This window comes from Oncorhynchus mykiss, chromosome 18, assembly GCF_057628025.1.
Source record: "Oncorhynchus mykiss isolate SJ-2025 chromosome 18, ASM5762802v1, whole genome shotgun sequence".
Lineage (NCBI taxonomy): Eukaryota > Metazoa > Chordata > Actinopteri > Salmoniformes > Salmonidae > Oncorhynchus > Oncorhynchus mykiss.
In genome coordinates this window covers 66,317,555-66,338,321 of record NC_143039.1, presented here as the reverse complement: position 1 = coordinate 66,338,321, position 20,767 = coordinate 66,317,555, and the positions used below count along the sequence as shown (strand labels likewise).

The following is a 20,767-nucleotide window of genomic DNA, read 5'->3' as shown; positions in this document are numbered from 1 at the left end:
GCAGAGCAATTTCTGCATTTTTTTATTTCACCTTTATTTAACCAGGTAGGCCAGTTGAGAACAAGTTCTAATTTACATCTTGGCGACATGGCCAAGATAAAGCAAAGCAGCGCGACAAAACAACTACACAGAGCATATTGCACCTTTAAGTAACCTTTTGTCTTTTTATACTTTTTATTTTGTTTTATAAAATAAAAAAAAAAGCACACACACCCATCTTCAATGCCCGCATCACTTTCTGCTACATGGCCTGAAACTGCACCATTTTGTTTCTCTCTGTAGCCCACACACTTTTAATACTTAAATAATAAATCATTAGATATTTCCATTGTATTAACGATGGTAGATTGATTGATTTCCAAGTTCCAAGCCATATCTTGAACTTTACAGACAGACGGGTTAAAAGTAAGTTTCTGTGTTTTGTAACTATACCAAACATAACATTTTAGACTAATTGGTATCCCGGAATTACGTTTACTATGATATGTCTAGTCCATGAGATCAGGCTGCTAACACAGTTCATGAGAATGTAACGATAATGTAAAAAGAATGCAACGTGGTATGTTTTACAAGCCACATCCCGCCTTCATTCTAGAATGAACCAATGGAAATACAGTAACAGACGTGCACGGAAATAAAGAGGACAAAGTGACCCTGCCTCTGTCCGTACACTTGCAGGGCTGGATCTTTTTAAATACAGAAACAGGCGTGCACGGAAATAAAGAGGGTAAAGTGACCCTACCGCCGTCGGTACACACTTGCAGGGCTGCAGCGTTTGCACAAGCATATCGCGTGCTAGCCCAATTGCTAATTTAGCTAGCTGTAGGCCCTAGCTTGCATCCAATATCTGTTTTCCAGAAAGGCGTCGATATGTCAGCTTTTTCAGAGGCAGCGTTGGAGAAGAAACTATCGGAGCTTAGCAACTCCCAACAAAGTGTTCAGACACTGTCACTTTGGCTTATCCATCATAGAAAACACTCGAAGACCATCGTCAACGTTTGGTTCAACGAATTGAAAAAAGGTAATAGTTAGTTATAGGTGAAGTATGTTCATCAATATTAACATGTATCTTGTATTTAAACATGACCGTGTAGTCATGCATATCAAGTGTAGTTAGCTAACATGTTAACGAACAATTGCCAAGGTTAGCTAGCTTGAAAGCTTTTTAGCTAGCTACTGTTAGCTGAACAAGCAATGTTAGCAACTTCAGCTAGCTAGATGGCTAACCGTTGCAAGTAAACAAACCCCAAATGTCGTCGGCTACATCACAATCTACTAACCGTGTCATCAATTTATCTAATCTAAATAACGTCAATTTGTCAGCTACTGGCGGTTGGATACTTTACTTAGTAGCTAACTTGTTTGTCAATTGTGTAACTAGCTTACAGTAGTTAACTAATTAAGTGCAAATAAAGGCTTGCTAACAAGCTAGTTATCAAACTTAACGTTTAACGTTAGTTCTAGCTCCCCGGAAGGGTGCTTGGGGATAGTCGGTTAACAATCAACCTGCTAAGGTATTGCTGGAATTGACAACAAGACTGGCACGAGGCCCCATTCAAGCCAGCCAGCGGCTAGCTAGGTACCTCAAGTCCTTTATGAAGTTGCAATTTAGTTACCTGCCTAGTTAATACAGTGCCTTCAGAAAGTATTCCCTTTGAATTATTCCACATCTTCTTGTTACAGCCTGAATTCCAAATAGATTGTAGCAAATGTATTACGTTAAATTCAGAAATATCTGATTTCCATAAGTATTCACACCCCTGAGTCAGTATTTTGTAGAAGCACATTTGGCATTGATTACAGCTTTGAGTCGTCTTGGGTATGAGTCAGCTTTGCACAATTTGATTCGATTTTCTCACGGTCTTCCTTGCATATTTACTCTAACTCTGAATTTAGATGGGGAGCGTTGGGGAAGGGCAATCTTCTTTACACAGATTTGCATTCAGGATTTGCATTCAGGCCAAGGAGTGCAATTTTTCTCGGACAACAGAATCTTGTTTAAACTGTCATTATGGGTTATTTTGTATGTGTTTGTTGATGGGTGAGAATAAAAATCCACTTTGAATTTGGGCTGTAAGTCGAGGGATATGAGTACTTTATAAATTCCCTATATCTCAAAGTCGGGTCATTGGAGTGATTGCTCTGATAGTGAATGAGAATGCAGTAACTATTAGCTCGCTACTCATTTGAGTCCTAAAACCAGGTAGTCTTGTTACAGGTAGAACCCCTCACATTGGCACTCCACTTCACTGTCATATTTCCTAGTATGTTCTACTTAACATCAGGGTGAACTAGGGTCAGTGTTGCTGCCCATAAAAATGTACATGTAAGTGGGTAATAGCTAGCCCAAGATGTTCTTAAGGAGTAATGTTAGTCTCCTTAAGGTCCAAGGACCTCGTTATTTTCAGAGGTAGACTGGCTCTGGCAGCTAAAGCAGCTAGTGCGTTCGGAAAGTATTCAGACCTCTTCCCTTTTCTACATGTTGCTACTTTACAGCCTTACATGCTGACCACACCGCTCGCGTCGCAAAATAAATGTACACGTTATTCAGTCATTGCACCCACACTGCTCACGAGCGTCTGCGTAGCCAGGCGCTAGAATAGAACTTGGTTCTATTTGTGATGCTTGATGGGCTCCAAGTCCCGTCTCTCCCATCATTGTTTTTTTAGGCGTGTATATACCCATGTGGGGGATTGAAAGTTGAACTGAGGTCCACACTCCAGTCGGTAGTGGTAATGCACCTTAATTAAAGTTGGTTGCCAACCGCCATGGAGTCCGAAGAAGCATGACGGAGGAGAGATTACTTGAAACCAACGTTTACCCTTTGATACGTGGATTAATTGTCGGAGTGGAGGACCATGTGCATTTAAGAAAAATTAACAATGTTTATATCCCAGGGCAAATTAGCTAGCAACAGCAAGCTAGCTAAATTACCATAAATGTTTACTGCTTTTTGACCTGTCCCGGAATTAATATAGCTGGTTCAGAGTTCGTTTTGATATTTCAACCTGCGTGTCCTGATCGCGTCTGGGTGGTCAGCATGTTAATCTAAAATGTATTAAATAAATTTTCCCCCCTCAATCTACACACAATACCCCATAATGACAAAGCTGAAACAGGTTTTTAGAAATTATAGCAAATGTTTTAAATAAAACGGATACCTTATTTACGTGAGTATTCAGGCCTTTTTGCTTTGAGACTTGAAATTGAGCTCCGGTGCATCCTGTTTCCATTGATCATCCTTGATGTTTCGACAACTTGGGGTCCACCTGTGGCAAATTTAAATTGATTGGACATGATTTGGAAAGGCACACACCTGCCTATATAACGTCCCACAGTTGACAGTGCATGTCAGAGCAAAAACCAAGCCACGAGGTTGAAGGAATTGTCCGTAGAGATCCAAGACAGGCTTGTCGGGTCACAGATCTGGGGAAGGGTACCAAAAATGTCTGCTGCATTGAAGGTCTACAAGAACACATGGGCCACAATCAGTCTTAAATGGAAGAAGTTTGGAACCACCAAGACTCTTCCTAGAGCTGGCCGCCTGGCCAAACTGAGCAATCGGTGGAGAAGGGCCTTGATCAGGGAGGTGACCAAGAACCCGATCGTCACTCTGACAGAGTTCTCTGTGGAGATGGGAGAACCTTCCAGAAGGACAACCAGCTCTGCAGCACTCCACCCATCAGGCCTTTATCGTGAAGTGGCCAGACGGAAGCCACTCCTCAGTAAAATGCGCATGACAGCCCGCTTGGCATTTGCCAAAAGGCACCTAAAGACCAGGAAATGCAAGATGTTCTGGTCTGATGAAACCAAGATTGAACTCTTTGGCCTGAATGCCAAGTGTCACGTCTGTAGCAAACCTTGCACCATCACTACGGTGAAGCATGTTCGGGGCAGCATCATACTGTGGGGATGTTTTTCAGTGGCATGGACTGGTAGTCTAGACAAGATTGAGGCAAACGAAGCGAAGTACAGAGCTCCTTGATGAAAACCTGCTCAAGAGTGCTCTGGACCTCAGACTAGGGCAAAGTTTCACCTTCCAACAGGACAGAGACCTGAAAATAGCTGTGCAGTGATGCTCCCCTCCAACCTGACAGCGCTTGAGGGGATCTGTCGAGAAGAATTGGAGAAACTCCACAAATACAGTTGTGTGAAACCAAAGACTTGAGGCTGTAATCGCTGCCAAGGTGCTTCAACAAGGTACTGAGTGAAGGGTCTGAATACTTATGTAAATGTGATGTTTCAGTTTATTTGTAATAAATTAGCAAAAATGTCAGCTTGTTTTTTGCTTTGTGTGGATTGAGGGGAAAACAATTTAATTCATTTTAGGATAAGGCTGTAACGTAACAATGTCGAAAAAATTAAGGGATCTGAATACTTTATGAATGCACTGTAATTACTCCATCTAAACGTGAATCGACTCTCAATTGCTTTACGGTTCTAGAAACATACTGTACAAATATAAACACAACGTGAAGTGTTGGTCCCATGTTTCATGAGCTGAAATGAAACATCCCAGTAATGTTCTTATCCATAAGATTATTTCTCGAACTTTGCACAAATGTCTTTACATCCCTCTTAGTGAGTCTTTCTCATTTTCCAAAATAATACATCCATCCACCTGACAGGGATATCAATATGCTGATTAAATGGTATCATTACACAGGTGCACTTTGTACTGGGACAAAAGGCCACTCTAAAATGTGCGGTTTTGTCATACAATGCACGCAATTGGCATGCTGACTGCAGGAATGTCCACAGGAGCTGTTGCCAAAGAACTGAAAGTACATTTTTCCACCATAAACTGACTCCAATGTCGTTTTGTAGAATTTGGCAGGTTGTTTTGGTGTTTTTCAATGTGAAATCTTGTCAAAAACGATCTCAGGGAAGATTATCTGCGTGCTCGTCGTCCTCGCCAGGGTCTTTGCCAGACTGCGCTTTGGCGTCATAACTGCCGTCAGTGGGCAAATGCTCACCTACCATGGCCACCGGCACGCTGAAGTGTGCTTTTCACGGATTAATCCGTTTCAACTGTACATGGCAGATGGTGTCGTGTGGGTGGGCACTTTGCTCATGTCAAAATTGAACAGGTTGCCCTGTGGTGGCGGTGGGGTTATGGAATGGGCAGGCTTAAGCTACAGACAACAATTGCATTTTATTGATGGCAATTTGACGAAATCCTGGGGCCCATTGTTGTGCCATTCATCATCCTCCCCCTCATGTTTTGGCATGGTAATGCACGGCCCAATGTCGCAAGGATCTGTACACAATTCCTGGAAGCTGAATGTCATTTCTTCCATGGCCTGCATACTCACCAGACCTATCACCCATTTGAGCATGTTTGGGATGCTCTAGATCGCCACGTGCGACAGCATTCAAGTTCCTGCCAATATCCAGCAACTTCGCACAGCTATTGAAGAGTGGGACAACGTTCCACATGCCACAATCAACAGCCTGATCAACTCTACAAAGGAGATGTGTTACGCTGCATGAGGCAAATGGTGGTCACACCAGATACTAACTGGTTTTCTGTTCCACGCCCCCTACTTTATAATTTTTGTAAGATATCTGTGACCAAGATGCATATCTGTAGTCTCAGTCATATGAAATCCATAGATTAGAGCCTAATTAATGTTTTGCAATTGACTGATTTACCTTCTATGAACTCAGTAAAATATTTGAAACTGTTGTATTTAAGTGTAAGTCCCTTTTTTTGCTTTCATCACATCAAAATAATTGTACAAATTGTTTTAACCACCTTTATCGCGGTTGCAGCCAAATTTATTTTTCAGTTGCAGCATGTTTCTGCATGTTTCTTACACGTGATCAGCGTGCTATTTAATCCCTCGGTCTTCCGTAAACACTCGCTGTAACATGGAGACATGGCCGTGTGGGAACACTAACCGTATGAAGGTGTGTATCAAGTTAAATTATTTCTCGCGGATATGAAAGATTGGGTCCTTACGCTTCCAAAACCGTACCGCAGGCGCTGCACTTTTAATGTTAAGACATTAACTAAACTCCCCTGTACAGAAGACCCCTTCATCCAATGACTTGTGGAATGGAATGGCGTCATCAAGTGGTAGGTTATAGCCTATATGCTTCATGCATCTGTTCAAAATGATTGCAAAGTGCCTCTTAGGAAACGTTTTCCAAAAATGTATGTCTGCATCACATCACTGCACATGAGTGATGGGCTATATCAGAAATGGGTTGACTGAAATTAGCCTGCTTTGCCAATGAATGTTCACAATACAATTACACGGAAACACCAATGGAACTTTTTTTGTTTAAAAAAATAAAATGATTTCTTACACTACACTGCCACAAGGTCTCAATGATTACAACAGGTTCCCACAGGTATTCAATGACTGCCACATTCAGCTGTAGGGTGGCTAATTATTTTGGTCTTTTGCCATGTGAAATTGAAGAGATGTTATGTAAAATGTGTTGGGGAAGAGGACAATCTGCATTGTGTATGACATTGCCTACTGATACTTGTAGCTGTCTCTTTAAAGCCTACTGCCTAAATACAAATCTGAGCTTTTGTGGTATTTGATGCGGTCTGTTTTTTTTCTTTTGGTTAAAAGAGCCCAATTATATCCCATTTGGGCCTCGGTATTTTGGGAGCTGCTCACTCTTTTCTGTGGACTGGGAATAGCATCTAATGTCTTAGCATTGCCCTGCCTGTAGTCAACTCATGGTTAGTTGTGCTCTCATTTTTGTAGGTTTCTTTGTCATAACTTTCTTTTGTCATTGGTGCTTTGAATGCTTTCACTATCAATGTCACAGGGTTAGCTCTGGCTTCAAGTCTTTATGAATAGCTACAAAGTCTTTTGTGCTGTGTACTAGAGGTCGACCGATTATTATGATTTTTCAACGCCGATACCGATTTATTGGAGGCCCAAAAAAAGCCGATCCCGATTAATCGGCCGTTTTTAAATTTTTTTATTTTTTTTATTTTATTTTATTTGTAATGACAATTACAACTACTGAATGAACACTTATTTTAACTTAATACAATACATCAATAAAATCAATTTGGCCTCAAGTAAATAATGAAACATGTTCAACTTGGTTTAAATAATGCAAAAACAAAGTGTCGGAGAAGAAAGTAAAAGTGCAATATGTGCCATGTAAGAAAGCTAACGTTTAAGTTCCTTGCTCAGAACATGAAAACATATGAAAGCTGGTGGTTCCTTTTAACATGAGTCTTCAATATTCCCAGGTAAGAAGTTTTAGGTTGTAGTTATTATAGGACTATTTCCCTCTATACCATTTGTATTTCATTAACCTTTGACTATTGGCTGTTCTTATAGGCACTTTAGTATTGCCAGTGTAACAGTATAGCTTCCGTCCCTCTAGTTAGCGCACGCTAACTAGCCAGCCTCTTCTCGGGAGTTGATAGGCTTGAAGTCATAAACAGCGCAATGCTTGACGCACAACGAAGAGCTGCTGGCAAAACGCACAAGTGCTGTTTGAATGAATGTTTACGCGCCTGCTTCTGCCTACCATCGCTCAGTCAGATACTTGTATGCTCAGCCAAATCATATGCAATGCAGGACACGCTAGGTAATATCAACCATGTGTAGTTAACTAGTGATTATGATATTTTTTTTTTTTATAAGACTTTTAATGCTAGCTAGCAACTTACCTTGGCTTACTGCATTCTCGTAACAGGCAGGCTCCTTGTGGAGTGCAACGAGAGAGGCAGGTTGTTATTGCGTTGGACTAGTTAACTAAGGCTGCAAGATTGGATCCCCCGAGCTGACAAGGTGAAAATCTGTTCTGCCCCTAAATGAGGCAGTTAATCCACCGTTCCTAGGCCGTCATTGAAAATAAGAATGTGTTCTTAACTCACTTGCCTAGTTAAAGGTCTAAAAAAATATATTTTTTAAAATCTGCGCCCAAAAACGCCGATATCCGATTGTTATGAAAACTTGAAATCGGCCCTAATTAATCGGTCGACCTCTACTGTGTACAGTATGTGCTTAAACCTTCAATGCCACAAGTTCACAGTACAGTGTCGGTCGATTTTACATTTTTATGTAACCTTAACTTGATTTATCAAAGGCTATGAGGAGGACCTCCTTTCTTGACACAAGCATTAATGGAACAGGGTTTAAATGGATGTGGTGTGCAGTTCTTAAAATGTCCTCTTATGGGTTTTTGTCACCGAGGTGGGGTGTACAGGGCAATGGCTTGGTGAGAGCCTATTAGTTTAACTTTGCTTAGTTTGTTCTCTCACGACAGTAGCCAGGGACGGGTGTGTCCAGCTTTTTGTTTACTTAGGCTGATCGCTCAGGGGGAGAAACCCTAAAGGCAGATCCACTTCCTACAATAGAGCTACATAACACCTGTTTGTCAACTGCGTTATGATGTATGGGCAATTGAGTATTGGCTTTAATATGCAGCGTCATACTGTTCTGCTCTTAGTCAGCCTGTGTTGTGTTAAGACCTAACTGTGTTCTAAGTTAGTCATGTGTAGTCTGCCTGAGTCGTCCTCTCCCCTGTAACTATTCCCCCGGCCCTTGCTGTAAATGAGAATGTGTTCTGTCAACTTGCCTGGTAAAATAAAGGATAAAGGTATCCTGAGTTGAAACCCAGCAGGAGCATTTGACACTTGCCGCTGTTGCTTTGTGTAAGATCACTCTGCTTTGACTGTTTCCCACACTTGACTGTGATCTGTCTGCAGCCAAGGTATCCAGGAAGCTCACCTTCCTCTACCTTGCCAACGATGTTATTCAGAACAGCAAGAAGAAAGGACCCGAGTTCACCCAGGACTTTGCTCCTGTCATCGTTGATGCCTTCAAACACGTGTCCAGGTGAGAATCAAACCTGGCTCCTGCTGTTTTAGTTATTGTCGTGATTGGTGGCAGGGTAGCCTAGTGGTTAGAGCGTTGGACTAGTAACTGCAAGGTTGCAAGTTCAAATCCCGAGCTGACAAGGTACAAATCTGTCGTTCTGCCCCTGAACAGGCAGTTAACCCACTGTTCCTAGGCCGTCATTGAAAATAAGAATTTGTTCTTAACTGACTTGCCTAGTTAAATAAAGGTAAAATAAAAAAATTGGTGCATGAGCCTTCTGATGGTAATTGGACGTGTGTGCAGGGATGGAGAGGATGGATGTAAGAAACAGCTGGGCCGGGTTCTGTCCATCTGGCAGGAGAGAGCGGTGTATGAGAACAACCTGCTGGACCAGCTCTCACACGTTCTGCGTAAGTACCCTCCTAACCAACGGACGCCTCAGGCCATAGTCCATAGTCTTAAGTGTCTTCCTTGTCCTGGCCTCTTCCATGTACTCTGATCTGAAAACATAGTGTCCTTCACTTTTTCTACAAATTGTTACATTGCAGCCTTATTCTAAAATGGATTAAATATTATTTTCATGTCTATACACAATTTTTGCACTTTTTAAAATTTGTATTTTTTTAAACATATACCTTAGGTGTTCAGACCCTTTGCTATGACACTTGAAATTGCGCTTCAGTGTGTCCTATTTCCATTGATACTTGATGTTTCTAAAACCTGATTGGAGCACCTGTGGCAAATTCAATTGATTGTACATTATTTGGAAAGGCACACACTTGTCTATATAACGTCCCACAGTTGACAGTGCATGTCAGAGCAAAAACCAAGCCATGAGGTCGAAGGAATTGTCCGTAGAGCTCCAAGACAGGATTGTGTCGAGTCACAGATCTGGGGAAGGGTACCAAAAATGTCTGCAGCATTGAAGATCCCCAAGAACATCGTGGCTTCCATCATTCTTAAATGGAAGACGTTTGGAACCACCAAGACTCTTCCAAGAGCTCGCTGCCTGGCCAAACTAAGCAATCAGTGGAGAAGGGCCTTGGTCAGGGAGGTGACCAAGTACCCGATCGGCAATCTGACAGAGCTCTAGAGTTCCTCTGTGGAGATGGTTGTCCTTGTGGAAGTTTCTCCCATCTCTGCAGCACTCCACCCATCAGACCCTTATGGTAGTGGCCAGACGGAAGAATCTCCTCAGTAAAAGGCACATGACAGCCTGCTTGGATTTAGCCAAAAGGTACCTAAAGGACTTTCAGACCATGAGAAACAAGATTCTCTGGTCTGATGAAACCAAGATTGAACTCTTTGGCCTGAATGCCAAGTGTCATGTCTGGAGGAAACCTGGCACCATCCCTACAGTAAAGTGTGGTATTGGTGGCAGCAGCATGCTTTGGGGATGTTTGTCAGCGCGAGGGACTGGGAGACTAGTCAGGATCGAGAGAAAGATGAATGGAGCAAAGTACAGGGATCCTTAATGAGGGGCAGGGCCAAGTGGGGGTGGATTGCGTTAACCAGCCTGATAATGGCTCACTTCCAATCTGGTTAATTTCTCTAAACTCTGAATAGAAATTGAGTTATAGGCCTACTCAGTCTGCCTCTAACCGACCTATACCATAGTACACCATATAGCCCATCTAGCCTGTTTACAAACTGAATTTGGTTCAATTTCAACATTTATTAGTGAAACCAAATTGCTATAACATACAAATTATATCAAATAGCCTAGTACACACCGACACTTGTTCAAAGCAAAAGGCTATTGCACAGGAAAAACGTGGACGGTTGAATGCATCGCAAATTCCGAACCGCTTGACAGCAACAAACTAAAGCACTAAAAAGGGGACGATTTCAGAATGACTTAAGGCTTGATCATACATTTATTGGGTAACCTAGCCTAGCCTACAAAAATGTAACTATCCATATGTTCAAATCAAAACACCAGAATTATAAAAAAATAAAAAAAACCTTTTCTCCCCAATTTTATGGTATCCAATTGTTAGTAATTACTATCTTGTCTCATCGCAACAACTCCCGTATGGGCTCGGGAGAGACGAAGGTCGAAAGCCATGCCGCCTCCAAAACCCAACCAAGCCGCACTGCTTCTTAACATAGCGCGCATCCAACCCGGAAGCCAACCGCACCAATGTGTCGGAGGAAACACTGGTTAGCGTGCACTGCGCCCGGCCCGCCACAATAGTCGTTAGTGCGCGATGAGACAAGGATATCCTTACCGGCCTAACCCGGACAACGCTAGACCAATTGTGCGTCGCCCCAAGGACCTCCCGGTCGGCTGTGACAGAGCCTGGGCTCGAACCCAGAGTCTCTGGTGGCACAGCTAGACCACTGTGCCACCTGGGAGGCCCAAAACACCAGGTTTTAACATGAAATCAATAACGCAGCCTGAGTTCCCGGTGCCGATGCGTTCAGAAATCAAGATGCTTTAGTATTTCGTTTTCAAAGCTCCTGCTTTTCACTTTTCAGTGAACAGAAATTAGACTTATTTTTTTCAAATATGTAGCCTACAATGCCTTTCTTGGTCATTTTAGGGAGAACAAACTACGTGGCCTACATTTGAACACCTCCACAGAAGCTTTGCTATTCGGCATCTTCCCAATTAAGTAGCCTAGTTTTTGTTAAGCCCCAGTTCTCTTCAAGTAGTCAAGCACTAGGGCAGCCCACCTCTTCCAATGCATTGTGGAAAAGTGTGCAACAAATTCTACTAGATGAAATAAGTAGAACATCCTGGCATTTTAAAACACTTGATTTTAGAAAATTCCCATAGTGTGTGTGTGTATATATCTCACACACACACAAAAAAGTAAAATATAGACCGTTTTAACATCTTCAATATGCGCATCTGATGTGTCCGTCTTCACTTGTAGCCTACTTCGGGGCTGAGACGCATGTGAGAAGGACCTGATCACATAACGGGCATTGGCTAATAATAAAAAAAAATATATATATAAGTAATTTCTTATACTGGAAATGAGTGAAGTTCCTGCTAGTTGTTGATTTCGGCAGCGCGTCCCTGTATCTTATTCAGCTGAAATGAGTGACGGAATTTATACTAGATTTTCAATGTCGTGTTCTGTTAAACTTTTTTATTGCGTACTCAATTGGCCTACTCGGACGGAAGTATGTGTATTCAGACATGGCCAGTGTCAAAGGATGTGACATAGAATTCATATCAGTGTGTTGTCATCTTCACATGAGCGCTCACCCTGTATCAATGTTCCACAGTGGGAGAGAAGGCCAAGAAGAGGCCGTATGAGGAGATTACACTGGACGACCAGGACCTGGCCTCCCGGAGCTCCCCAGCAGAGCCCCCACAGGTACAGGCCAACCCAACACCTCACAGGGGTGGCGTGGACTGTGTGCGGGGGCTGTTTTAATGGCTAGGTTCATTCAACCGATCTGAGGTTCTTTCTGACGTTGCATTTACCTCTTCGTATCCCAGGTTTTTTTTTTTTTTTTTTTTTGGTATCCGCATGGCTTTAAGAAGTTTGTTTGTTTTCTCAGATGTTTGGCCTGCTTTCTAACTGCAATGTGGGGGTCTGTCCCCATCTGTCATTTCTTCCTTCTCTTCTCCCATTCTTCCTCACTCTCCCCCTTCCCTCTTTTTCTACCCCTCACTCTCAGACGGCAGAGTTAATCCGGGCCCTGCAGGAACTGGAGAATTCCGCCACTGGGGACTCGGCGCTGTGTCAGCGGATCTCCTGCCTGCCGGCTGAGGTGCTGGACACGTCACTACTGCACAGGATCACAGGTGGGCCCTGGCATACACTTCTATCCCACACTCTTGCACCAGCTACAGTCAGCCCTGCGGAATGCTCCCGAGTGCCACTGTTTGCAGGGGTGGTCAGGGAGGTGGTTCTACTCCAGAGCGTGGCTTGGCCGTTGCACTACTGCTGTGCTGACCCCTGCAAGTGCCCTAGTTGTTTTTGATGTTTCGAGGAACATGTTAGTGTCTTCTGAAATCTACGACAGACACCATGCTACACATAAACCATACTTAGTCAAACAAACTGTATATTAGTTGGCCCTACAATTAGCACGTTTCTCAATCACATGCAGTACATTTGGAAAATGTTTAGGCCCCTTGACCTTTTCCACATTTTGTTACATTACAGCCTTATTCTAAAATTGACTAAACTGTTTTTCCCCCATCAATCTACACACTACCTCATCGTGACAATGCAAAAACAGGTTTTTGGATGTTTTTGCGTAGTTTTATAAATATCACATTTCCATTAGTATTCAGACCCTTTACTCAGTACTTTGTTGAAGCACATTTGACAGCGATTACAGTCTTGAGTATGATGCTGCAAGCTTATCACACCTGTATTTTGGGAGTTTCTCCCATTCTCCTCTGTAGAAACTCTCAAGCTCAGGTTGGATGGGGAGCGGTTCAAGTCCGGGCTCTGACTGTGCCACTCGGACATTGTCTTTGCTTCGGGTTGTTGTCCTGTTGGAAGGTGAACCTTTGACCCAGTCTGAGGTCCTGAGCGCTCTGGAGCAGGTTATCATCAAGGATCTCTCTGTACTATGCTCCGTTCAACTTTCCCTCGATCCTGACTAGTCTCCCAGTCCCTGCCGCTGAAAAGCATCCCCATAGCATGATGCTGCCACCATGCTTCACCGTAGGGATGGTGCCAGGTTTCTTCCACATGTGATGCTTGGCATTCAGGCCAAAGAGTTCAATCTTGGTTTCATCAGACCAGAGAATCTTGTTTCCAAGCGGGCTGTCATGTGCCTTTTTTAGTGAAGAGTGGCTTCTGTCTGGCCACTATACCAAAGATGGGTGGAGTGCTGCAGAGATGGTTGTCTTTCTGTAAGGTTCTCCCATCACCAGAGGAACTCTGGACCTCTGTCAGTCAACTCTGGACCTTCTCCCCCGATTGCTCATTTTGGCTGGGAGGCCAGCTCTGGAAGATTCTTGGTGGTTCTAAACTTCCATTTAAGAATGGAGGCCACTGTGTTCTTGGACCTTCAAAGCTGCAGACATGTTTTTGGTACCCTTCCCCAGATCTATGCCCTGACACAATCCTGTTTCGGCACTCTACGGACAATTCCTTCTACCTCATGGCTTGTTTTTTTTTCTCTGACATGAACTGTCAATTGGGGGACCTTTATATAGACGGGTGTGCCTTTCCAAATCATGTCCAATCAATTGAGTTTACTACAGGTGGACTCTAATTTGGGTTGCAAATGGTCGGAAGCTTTCTGTTAAATGTTCGGAAGCTTTCCTTGAAGTTTGGGGAATTTTGTTTTAATTAATCAGAAGTGGGATACAAAAGGCAATTCTAGTTATTGTGGCTTATTTTAGTTAAACTATCCCCAATTCAATGGAATTGCAACCCTCTGCATGCACAGTGCACTCTTCCATCACATGTACAGCTGATTCTCAAGATCTTGCACATTAATGAGATGCTATTGAGCCCACACTACTACACTCTGTGCCAAGGACTACATGCTTTCTGGTAAGTTTTGATTACAATACTGGGTGAGGTGAATATATTTTAAGACAATATTTTTTTTGAAACTTGTAAATAGTAGCTTACAGCAAAGTGTGTTTAAATATTTTCTGCTGGTTAGTTTTTGCTACTGGTGGGTTTTAGCTTGCGTGAGCCTGCTAACTGAGTGTTAATTCACCTTTTTCCATACATGTTTAATTTGAAAAATTCATCTTACAAAGGAGTTGTTTAATCTAACTGCTTAACTATTTATCTGTACATGGAACTTTTTTTTTTTCTCTCATTTCCCCCCCCTTATCTTTACAGGAAAATGCCACTTGCACGATCCGACGTGTGGAGACATTTCACTGCAGCTATTGTAGGAGGAAAAGCTATGAACATTTGCAAATACTGTGAAGAATGCAACAAAGACGCAGAATCATCTGGCCAAGTGCATAAAGTTCCCTCAGTGCTCACAACAAGCAACCTCTGGAAAAAGTCCCTCTACTTCTATTCGAGGTGAAAATGATGAATCAGACACTTTATCAATAGCAACAGCCCATGGTCCTCCTGGAATCAGTTTTTTTGTTTTGTTTAACTCTATAGAGGTACGTAGTCAGAGAAATGCTGAAGAATGTCTTGCTCAAGCTGTGTATGCAACTCACCTCTGCTCACATGCGATGTGTATTGAAAGAGATTTTGTTTCTCTCATCCTGTCTGATGTTCAGACTGCTTGCAGATGTAAGAGAAGAAATCTGAACTGCCCTGCCCACTTCAATGTTGGTCCAAGCAGAGGAAACTGCAGTTCTGAAATGCATTTAAAAAAGTGTGAAGACTTCTGCCTGAATAAGGCCTGGATAAGGGCAAGATTCTTGGCAGTCTGGCGAAGTACACTTCCAAGCAAGGGCTTTGGGTTGGAGATGCAATATGGCAGTCGTGCAAACATATCTCATCAGCCACCTGGTGGAAAGGACTTTGTGGATCTGAGGCTCTTTCCCCTGTTGCCTCCATCATCCTCTGAATCCCACCAACATCAGCCGCCTCAGAGCGCAACTGGTCCATGTTTGGGAACACACCAAAGCACGCAACAGGCTGACCAATACAAGGGTTGAAAAATCGGTGGCCATCCAGGCAAATTTGAGGCTTTTTGAGCTTGACAATGAGCCACCCTCAAGGTTGGAAAGGGACATGAGGCCTCAGTCTGATGTTGAAGAGGTGGACATTGAGGAGGTCCAGGGAGAAGACATGGAAGACAACCAAAGCTTTTGTTTCTAAACTATAATTTTACAGATGTTAAAAATACTTTTGGGAGATGTGATGGATCATTCAAAATGGTATTTTATTCAGTGAAATCATCCCATGTGATGAGTCTACTCATTTAATTAAAGTTCAATTTGTAACAACTGTTTTCTTTTATTTCTATTGGAAGGATTTAATCATTTGCAACAGTCCACTTCAGGTAAAATGTTTGTCTCCATATGTGGTAAATATATCCAATGCAAAAAAATCTACATTTTTAAATTGTATTAATATTAATTCCCATACATTACTATGGAAAGTTACCACGTCTGGATATTCCCCAAAATGTGCAACCCTAACTCCAATCAAGCTGTAGAAACATCTCAAGGATGATCAATGGGGCGGCAGGTAGCCTAGTGGTTAGAGAGTTGGATTACTAACCGAAAGGTTGCAATATCAAATCCCCGGGCTGACAAGGTACAAATCTGTCTTTCTGCCCCTGAACACTGTTCCTAGGCCGTCATTGAAAATAAATAATTTGTTCTTAACTGACTTTCCTAGTTAAATAAAGGTGAAATGGAAACAGGATGCACCTGAGGTAAATTGAGTCTCATAGCAAATGTCTCAATACTTATGTAAGTAAGATAATTAAGTTTTATTTGTAATACATTTCCAAAAATGTCTAAACCTGTTTTCACGTAGTCATTAAGGTGTAGATAAGGGGAAGAAAATATTGAATCCATTTTAGAATAAAGCTGTCATGTCGCAAAATGAGGAAAAACGTTAAGTTGTCTGAATACTTTCCGACGGAACAAAGTCCCACCTCAGTCAGCCACAAATGACAAAGGGCTGTTAGGTTGGAGACGTAACGAAAGGCTCTTAAGTCTTCACCCGATTGACCTAAATGCTCATTACAACCACCCGGTCAGTGCTTGATATCGTTTGTCATCATTGGAGACACTCACTTGTCGCAATTAACGCATTCAGCTGAAATGAAAGCGTTCTCTCTTCCCTGTCTCAGATAAAGAGCAGGGCGAGCGCCTGGCCAGGCTGGTGGAGGAGGCTTGCATGTTGCTGGCAGACTACAGCGGACGTTTGGCGGCAGAGGTAGATGACCGGCGGCAGCTCACACGCATGCTCACCCTGTTTCTACACAGCCAGAGGGATGGCCTGGCCCAGAACGAGCAGAAACTAGAAGTGCGTAAATCATCACCTTTTATTTTTTCACTACACTCTTGTCATTCTCCAGCTTCATTCTGTCTCTCTCACATGTTCTGTTTTTGTAGCAGGCTTTTTCCTCTGTGTCCTGTATCCCCTCAGCCTTTTGAATGTCTCCAATTGAATAGACTGTGGACTACTCACATTTTGCCACAAGCAACACTTCTGAAGTAAAATGATCTGTCCCTTATGGAGTAAAACTTTAATGGGACAAATATTTTTATTTGGCCATGTCCAAACTTGAGATGCACGCTTAACTGGAACTGTCATGCTAATCCTGAATTGATGTCAGTGGGAGATTTGCACAACAGTTTGAGTTAGATGTTTACCTCAAGTTACGATTCAAGTCATTATGCCTCTCTCCACTTTCCAGTGATGTCATCCACATGATTAGTACAGGCCCACAATGCTTTAGCGAAGATGACATCTCTCACCCCATTACTTGCAGAACTACAATCTATTGCCATTGGTTTCTAATACACAGTGGATGTAAAATGTGTGTTTTTGCAATTGCTGAATGCATAACTGTCCAGCCTTTACCCACAGGAAGTCGGCAAGATCAAGTATTCTGGTCAATGTATCTGCAGTTCAACAAATCTCTTGTAATAAAGAAAAAAAAAAGAGAATAAAAATGAATCTGAGTGCTGTTATTTGCCTTTACTTGTGTGCATATTGGTGGTGGTGGGTTGAATGACTCCAGTCCTATTTGATAGACCTCTTGAGTTATGGTATTAAATAAAACTTTTAAGCATAACGCTCAGCTTCACCTGTTATGTTATCGCATACACATGACATTTTTGTATATCTAAACCAAATACTTTACATTGGAAATAGCCATTGAGGTCATAGCTTCAAAGTAGACCAGAGAAATGGGATTGAATGCCGTTTAAGTTCTACTCAATGCACTAAGTAATGACAGACAGGCTCAAATGATATTTGTTAATTTATTTTAAGTGCATTTAGGTGTGGTTAGTGTTAGGTTATAACACTCTTACTCATACTGGGGTAGTAAAAGTGTCTGAAGGCATGTTCAGCAGGTGTATATTGTGTTCATTGACCATTTATACTGGTCTTTGGTTTCCTCAATTGTCAAGCCCCTAAACCAGGCATGGGCCACTTGCCCTAGAGGGCTGTAGTAGGTGCAGGCTTTTGTTGCAGCCCAGCACTAACACACCAATCACTAATACTGGGTCACCCCTAGACAATTTTGTTTAATCGGGTGTTAGAGCCGGCCTGGAATAAAAAGCTGAATGCTGCAGCTCCCCAGGACTTGAGTTGCCTACCACCTTTCTATAAACACATGCCTCTTTGTGTCAGGACTATTGGCTATGGCTATTTTCTGACTTACCATGGCTGTTTACACTGGCAGCCAAATCCTGATATTTTCCTCTAATTGGTCTTTTGACCAATCACAGCTCTTTCAGAGCTGATCTGATTGGTCAGAAGACCAATAATTGAAAAATATCAGGATTGGGCTGCCTGTATAAACAGTCATTGTTTGTGGGTAGTTTTACTCTTCCACTCGGAGGATAGGGGTTGACCTAGTATTTACCCAGTTGAGGGGTCAGTTAAGGGGTTGTTTTCAAACTGGGCCTTAGATACAGACCTTAACATATCCTTGACTTGCCTAGAAGGTTGAATTTATCCCACACTGTACTATTAATTTGACTGTTTTAATGCTCAATTTGCATATATTTGAATAGTTAGATGAGTTAAACTGACTCAAAAATAGGCAGTAAGGAGAAACACCTTGGTTTTTCGCTGTAGTAAATACATGACTGGATCAAACACTAGTTTCTGTCACTTCAAATTTAATGAAAGGATTTCGTAGCTCACAACTAATGCCAGAATGGCTATAGAAAAGTTCTTTCAGAATGATTTCCCTTGCCATAAAAGCTGTGATCCTGATGTGAGAGGTTGATGTAGGGGGATGGTTTTCAGTTCAATAAACAATTCCTAACAAACTAGTAATATAAAACCATGGAGAAAGAATGCACAGCACAGTTTTCACTCACTTATCTATACTTTAATATGTTTTGTTTGCCACTTAAAGTAAATAGGACTTCACAATGAAACCGAAATGATTGAATGTCATCAGTTTACTCTGATGTGCCCAAATTACTTTGTAAACCCTCCCTTTACCTAACCATTGTGCTAAAAGGTTGTCTAATAATTGAACAGTTTATCACACTCGAAGTATGTTGTACCAAACATATCACATCACTCTTCATACCTACTCTTGTTTCAGGAGTACAAGCGCAAGCTGGCACGGGTGACCCAGGTACGGAAGGAGCTGCGTACTCGTCTCAGCAATCTACCAGACCTCTCTCTGCTCCCCAGTGTGACCAGTGGACATTTGCACCTGCCCTCATCTGGTGTCGAACTTTATGACCCCACAGCCTGACAGTTCACCTGTGCTTTTCACCCATGACTGACCACCCACCCTCTGATTGACATCTCTCACCATATCGTTTAACATCTGGACTTCACTTAGTGGACATCAGAGTCACTTAGTAACCTTTGATTGACGCATCTCCCAACCTAATATTGACCATGTCCATCTTGCCATTGCGCTACTTACTGTTTGACCTAGGCTCTCTCCTATCTTTCCCCATGTAGTCATGTTTATCATTGCTCCCTGATTGACACTGTCCATGCCTCTCTTACCAGTCATCATGTAACCCTCCCTCCTATTTGCCAATAATCTCTCATCTTTTCACAACGATAGATCATTCGTCTGATATATAATATATATATAGAATTGATATATCCTATGCTTTCACATCTATTGCTATTTATTGAAAAGCATGACCCAGGTTTTCCATCCATAATGAACTCTCTTTCTTCCCCTATTCTGTTCTTCCTCTGAATACATGGATACAGTGATTCCCTCTTGGCTTTTACCGACAGTCTTCCCATGATATTCCTTTTCTGTTTTCGCCTCTCTACCTAACCCCAACCTCCCGAAAATGGTCAGGAAGATATTGTTGTGATATTATTTTTGTATCGACAGGTATAGTGAATTTAGATAGCACCAGAAATTGTATACTGAAGCAGTCCCAATGAATACATCCCCTCTGTATGGTATCATTATAATCAGCTGCAGTATTTTATTACAAATGATTATCTTTGTGTTCTTTTATAACTGTTCTAAAGTATTCCCATTATGCGGACACAGCTCATGGGTTTTAGATCTTGCTCTTGGGTGCTTCACTAATAGCAGGGATTGTTGCTGTTTAAGTTCTATATCAATGGCCTTAAAATAGTTAAGCATGTTCAGAGAAGTTCTCTTGCCCAGATTTATTTGCAAAATGAAATAGTTGGGAAATGTTAGGTTACTGTTAAAAGTAACAGGTTTGAATATGTTTCACTTGTTTTGAGAAAAGCTTTTGAGAAAACAGAAACATTCATTGTAAACATTGTTCTTGAAGCGGATAACCAATTTATTTATTTTTACCACATAGACAAACTTGCATGTAAATACTAGGAACCAATTGGTTTTATCTTGTATTGTCGTTATGGGCTCTCCAAGACCTGCTAGTCATTCCAAAAAATCCTTGAGTCTCATTGCAGATGCAGCTTTATAGAAGTTGAAGGTCTCCATAATTAGTTGAAGCCTTTCCCATTTTGGAACAAGTGAGTTGAGACATCAGTGTTGTGTGCTTGTTTACTGTATTATTTACTGCCCCTTGGCTTTAACCTCTAGTGAATGTTGTTCAGCCACCTATGACAGCTATGCTCTTTAAAGAACTTGAAGGGGCCCACTGTTTGCAAAACCATAGCTTATAACTTACTTAACTGATTTGAAAGTGTTCATTGAAACACATTGTTGTAACGCGTTCAGTTCTCAGAACCAAATAAACAGCAAAACAGAGGATAATCTATCAAGACTTGTTGTCATGTTTGTCTGCATCAATCCAGAATTATTTATTTTGGGGTGATTATTACTTGTAGTTTTAAAATGTGCATGTGTACTTGCAGTGAGTGACACATGACCTCTAAAAATACAGTACTTTCAATGTCACTTTGTAAAGCGATGTGAGCACCAGT

The 20,767-nt window shown here is 42.0% G+C and overlaps 1 protein-coding gene across 4 annotated transcripts; it reads left to right on the top strand.

Moving 5' to 3' along the window:
* The first annotated feature begins 545 nt into the window (after positions 1-545).
* Positions 546-20,601, top strand: LOC110496605 (regulation of nuclear pre-mRNA domain-containing protein 1A). 4 transcript variants are annotated; one of them, XM_021572597.3, is made up of 7 exons: positions 546-1,021; positions 8,696-8,825; positions 9,111-9,217; positions 12,048-12,139; positions 12,447-12,573; positions 16,521-16,696; positions 18,966-20,601. In XM_021572597.3, exons 1-7 carry the CDS (start codon positions 871-873, stop codon positions 19,119-19,121), a joined length of 939 nt encoding a protein of 312 aa, XP_021428272.3. In that variant the 5' UTR covers positions 546-870; the 3' UTR covers positions 19,122-20,601. The 4 variants fall into 4 exon arrangements, with proteins under 4 accessions (XP_021428272.3, XP_090065277.1, XP_021428271.3 ...); XM_090209151.1 differs by lacking the exon at positions 16,521-16,696 and having other exon boundaries at positions 583-1,021; XM_021572596.3 differs by lacking the exon at positions 18,966-20,601 and having other exon boundaries at positions 583-1,021; positions 16,521-17,349.
* The last annotated feature ends 166 nt before the right edge of the window (positions 20,602-20,767 follow it).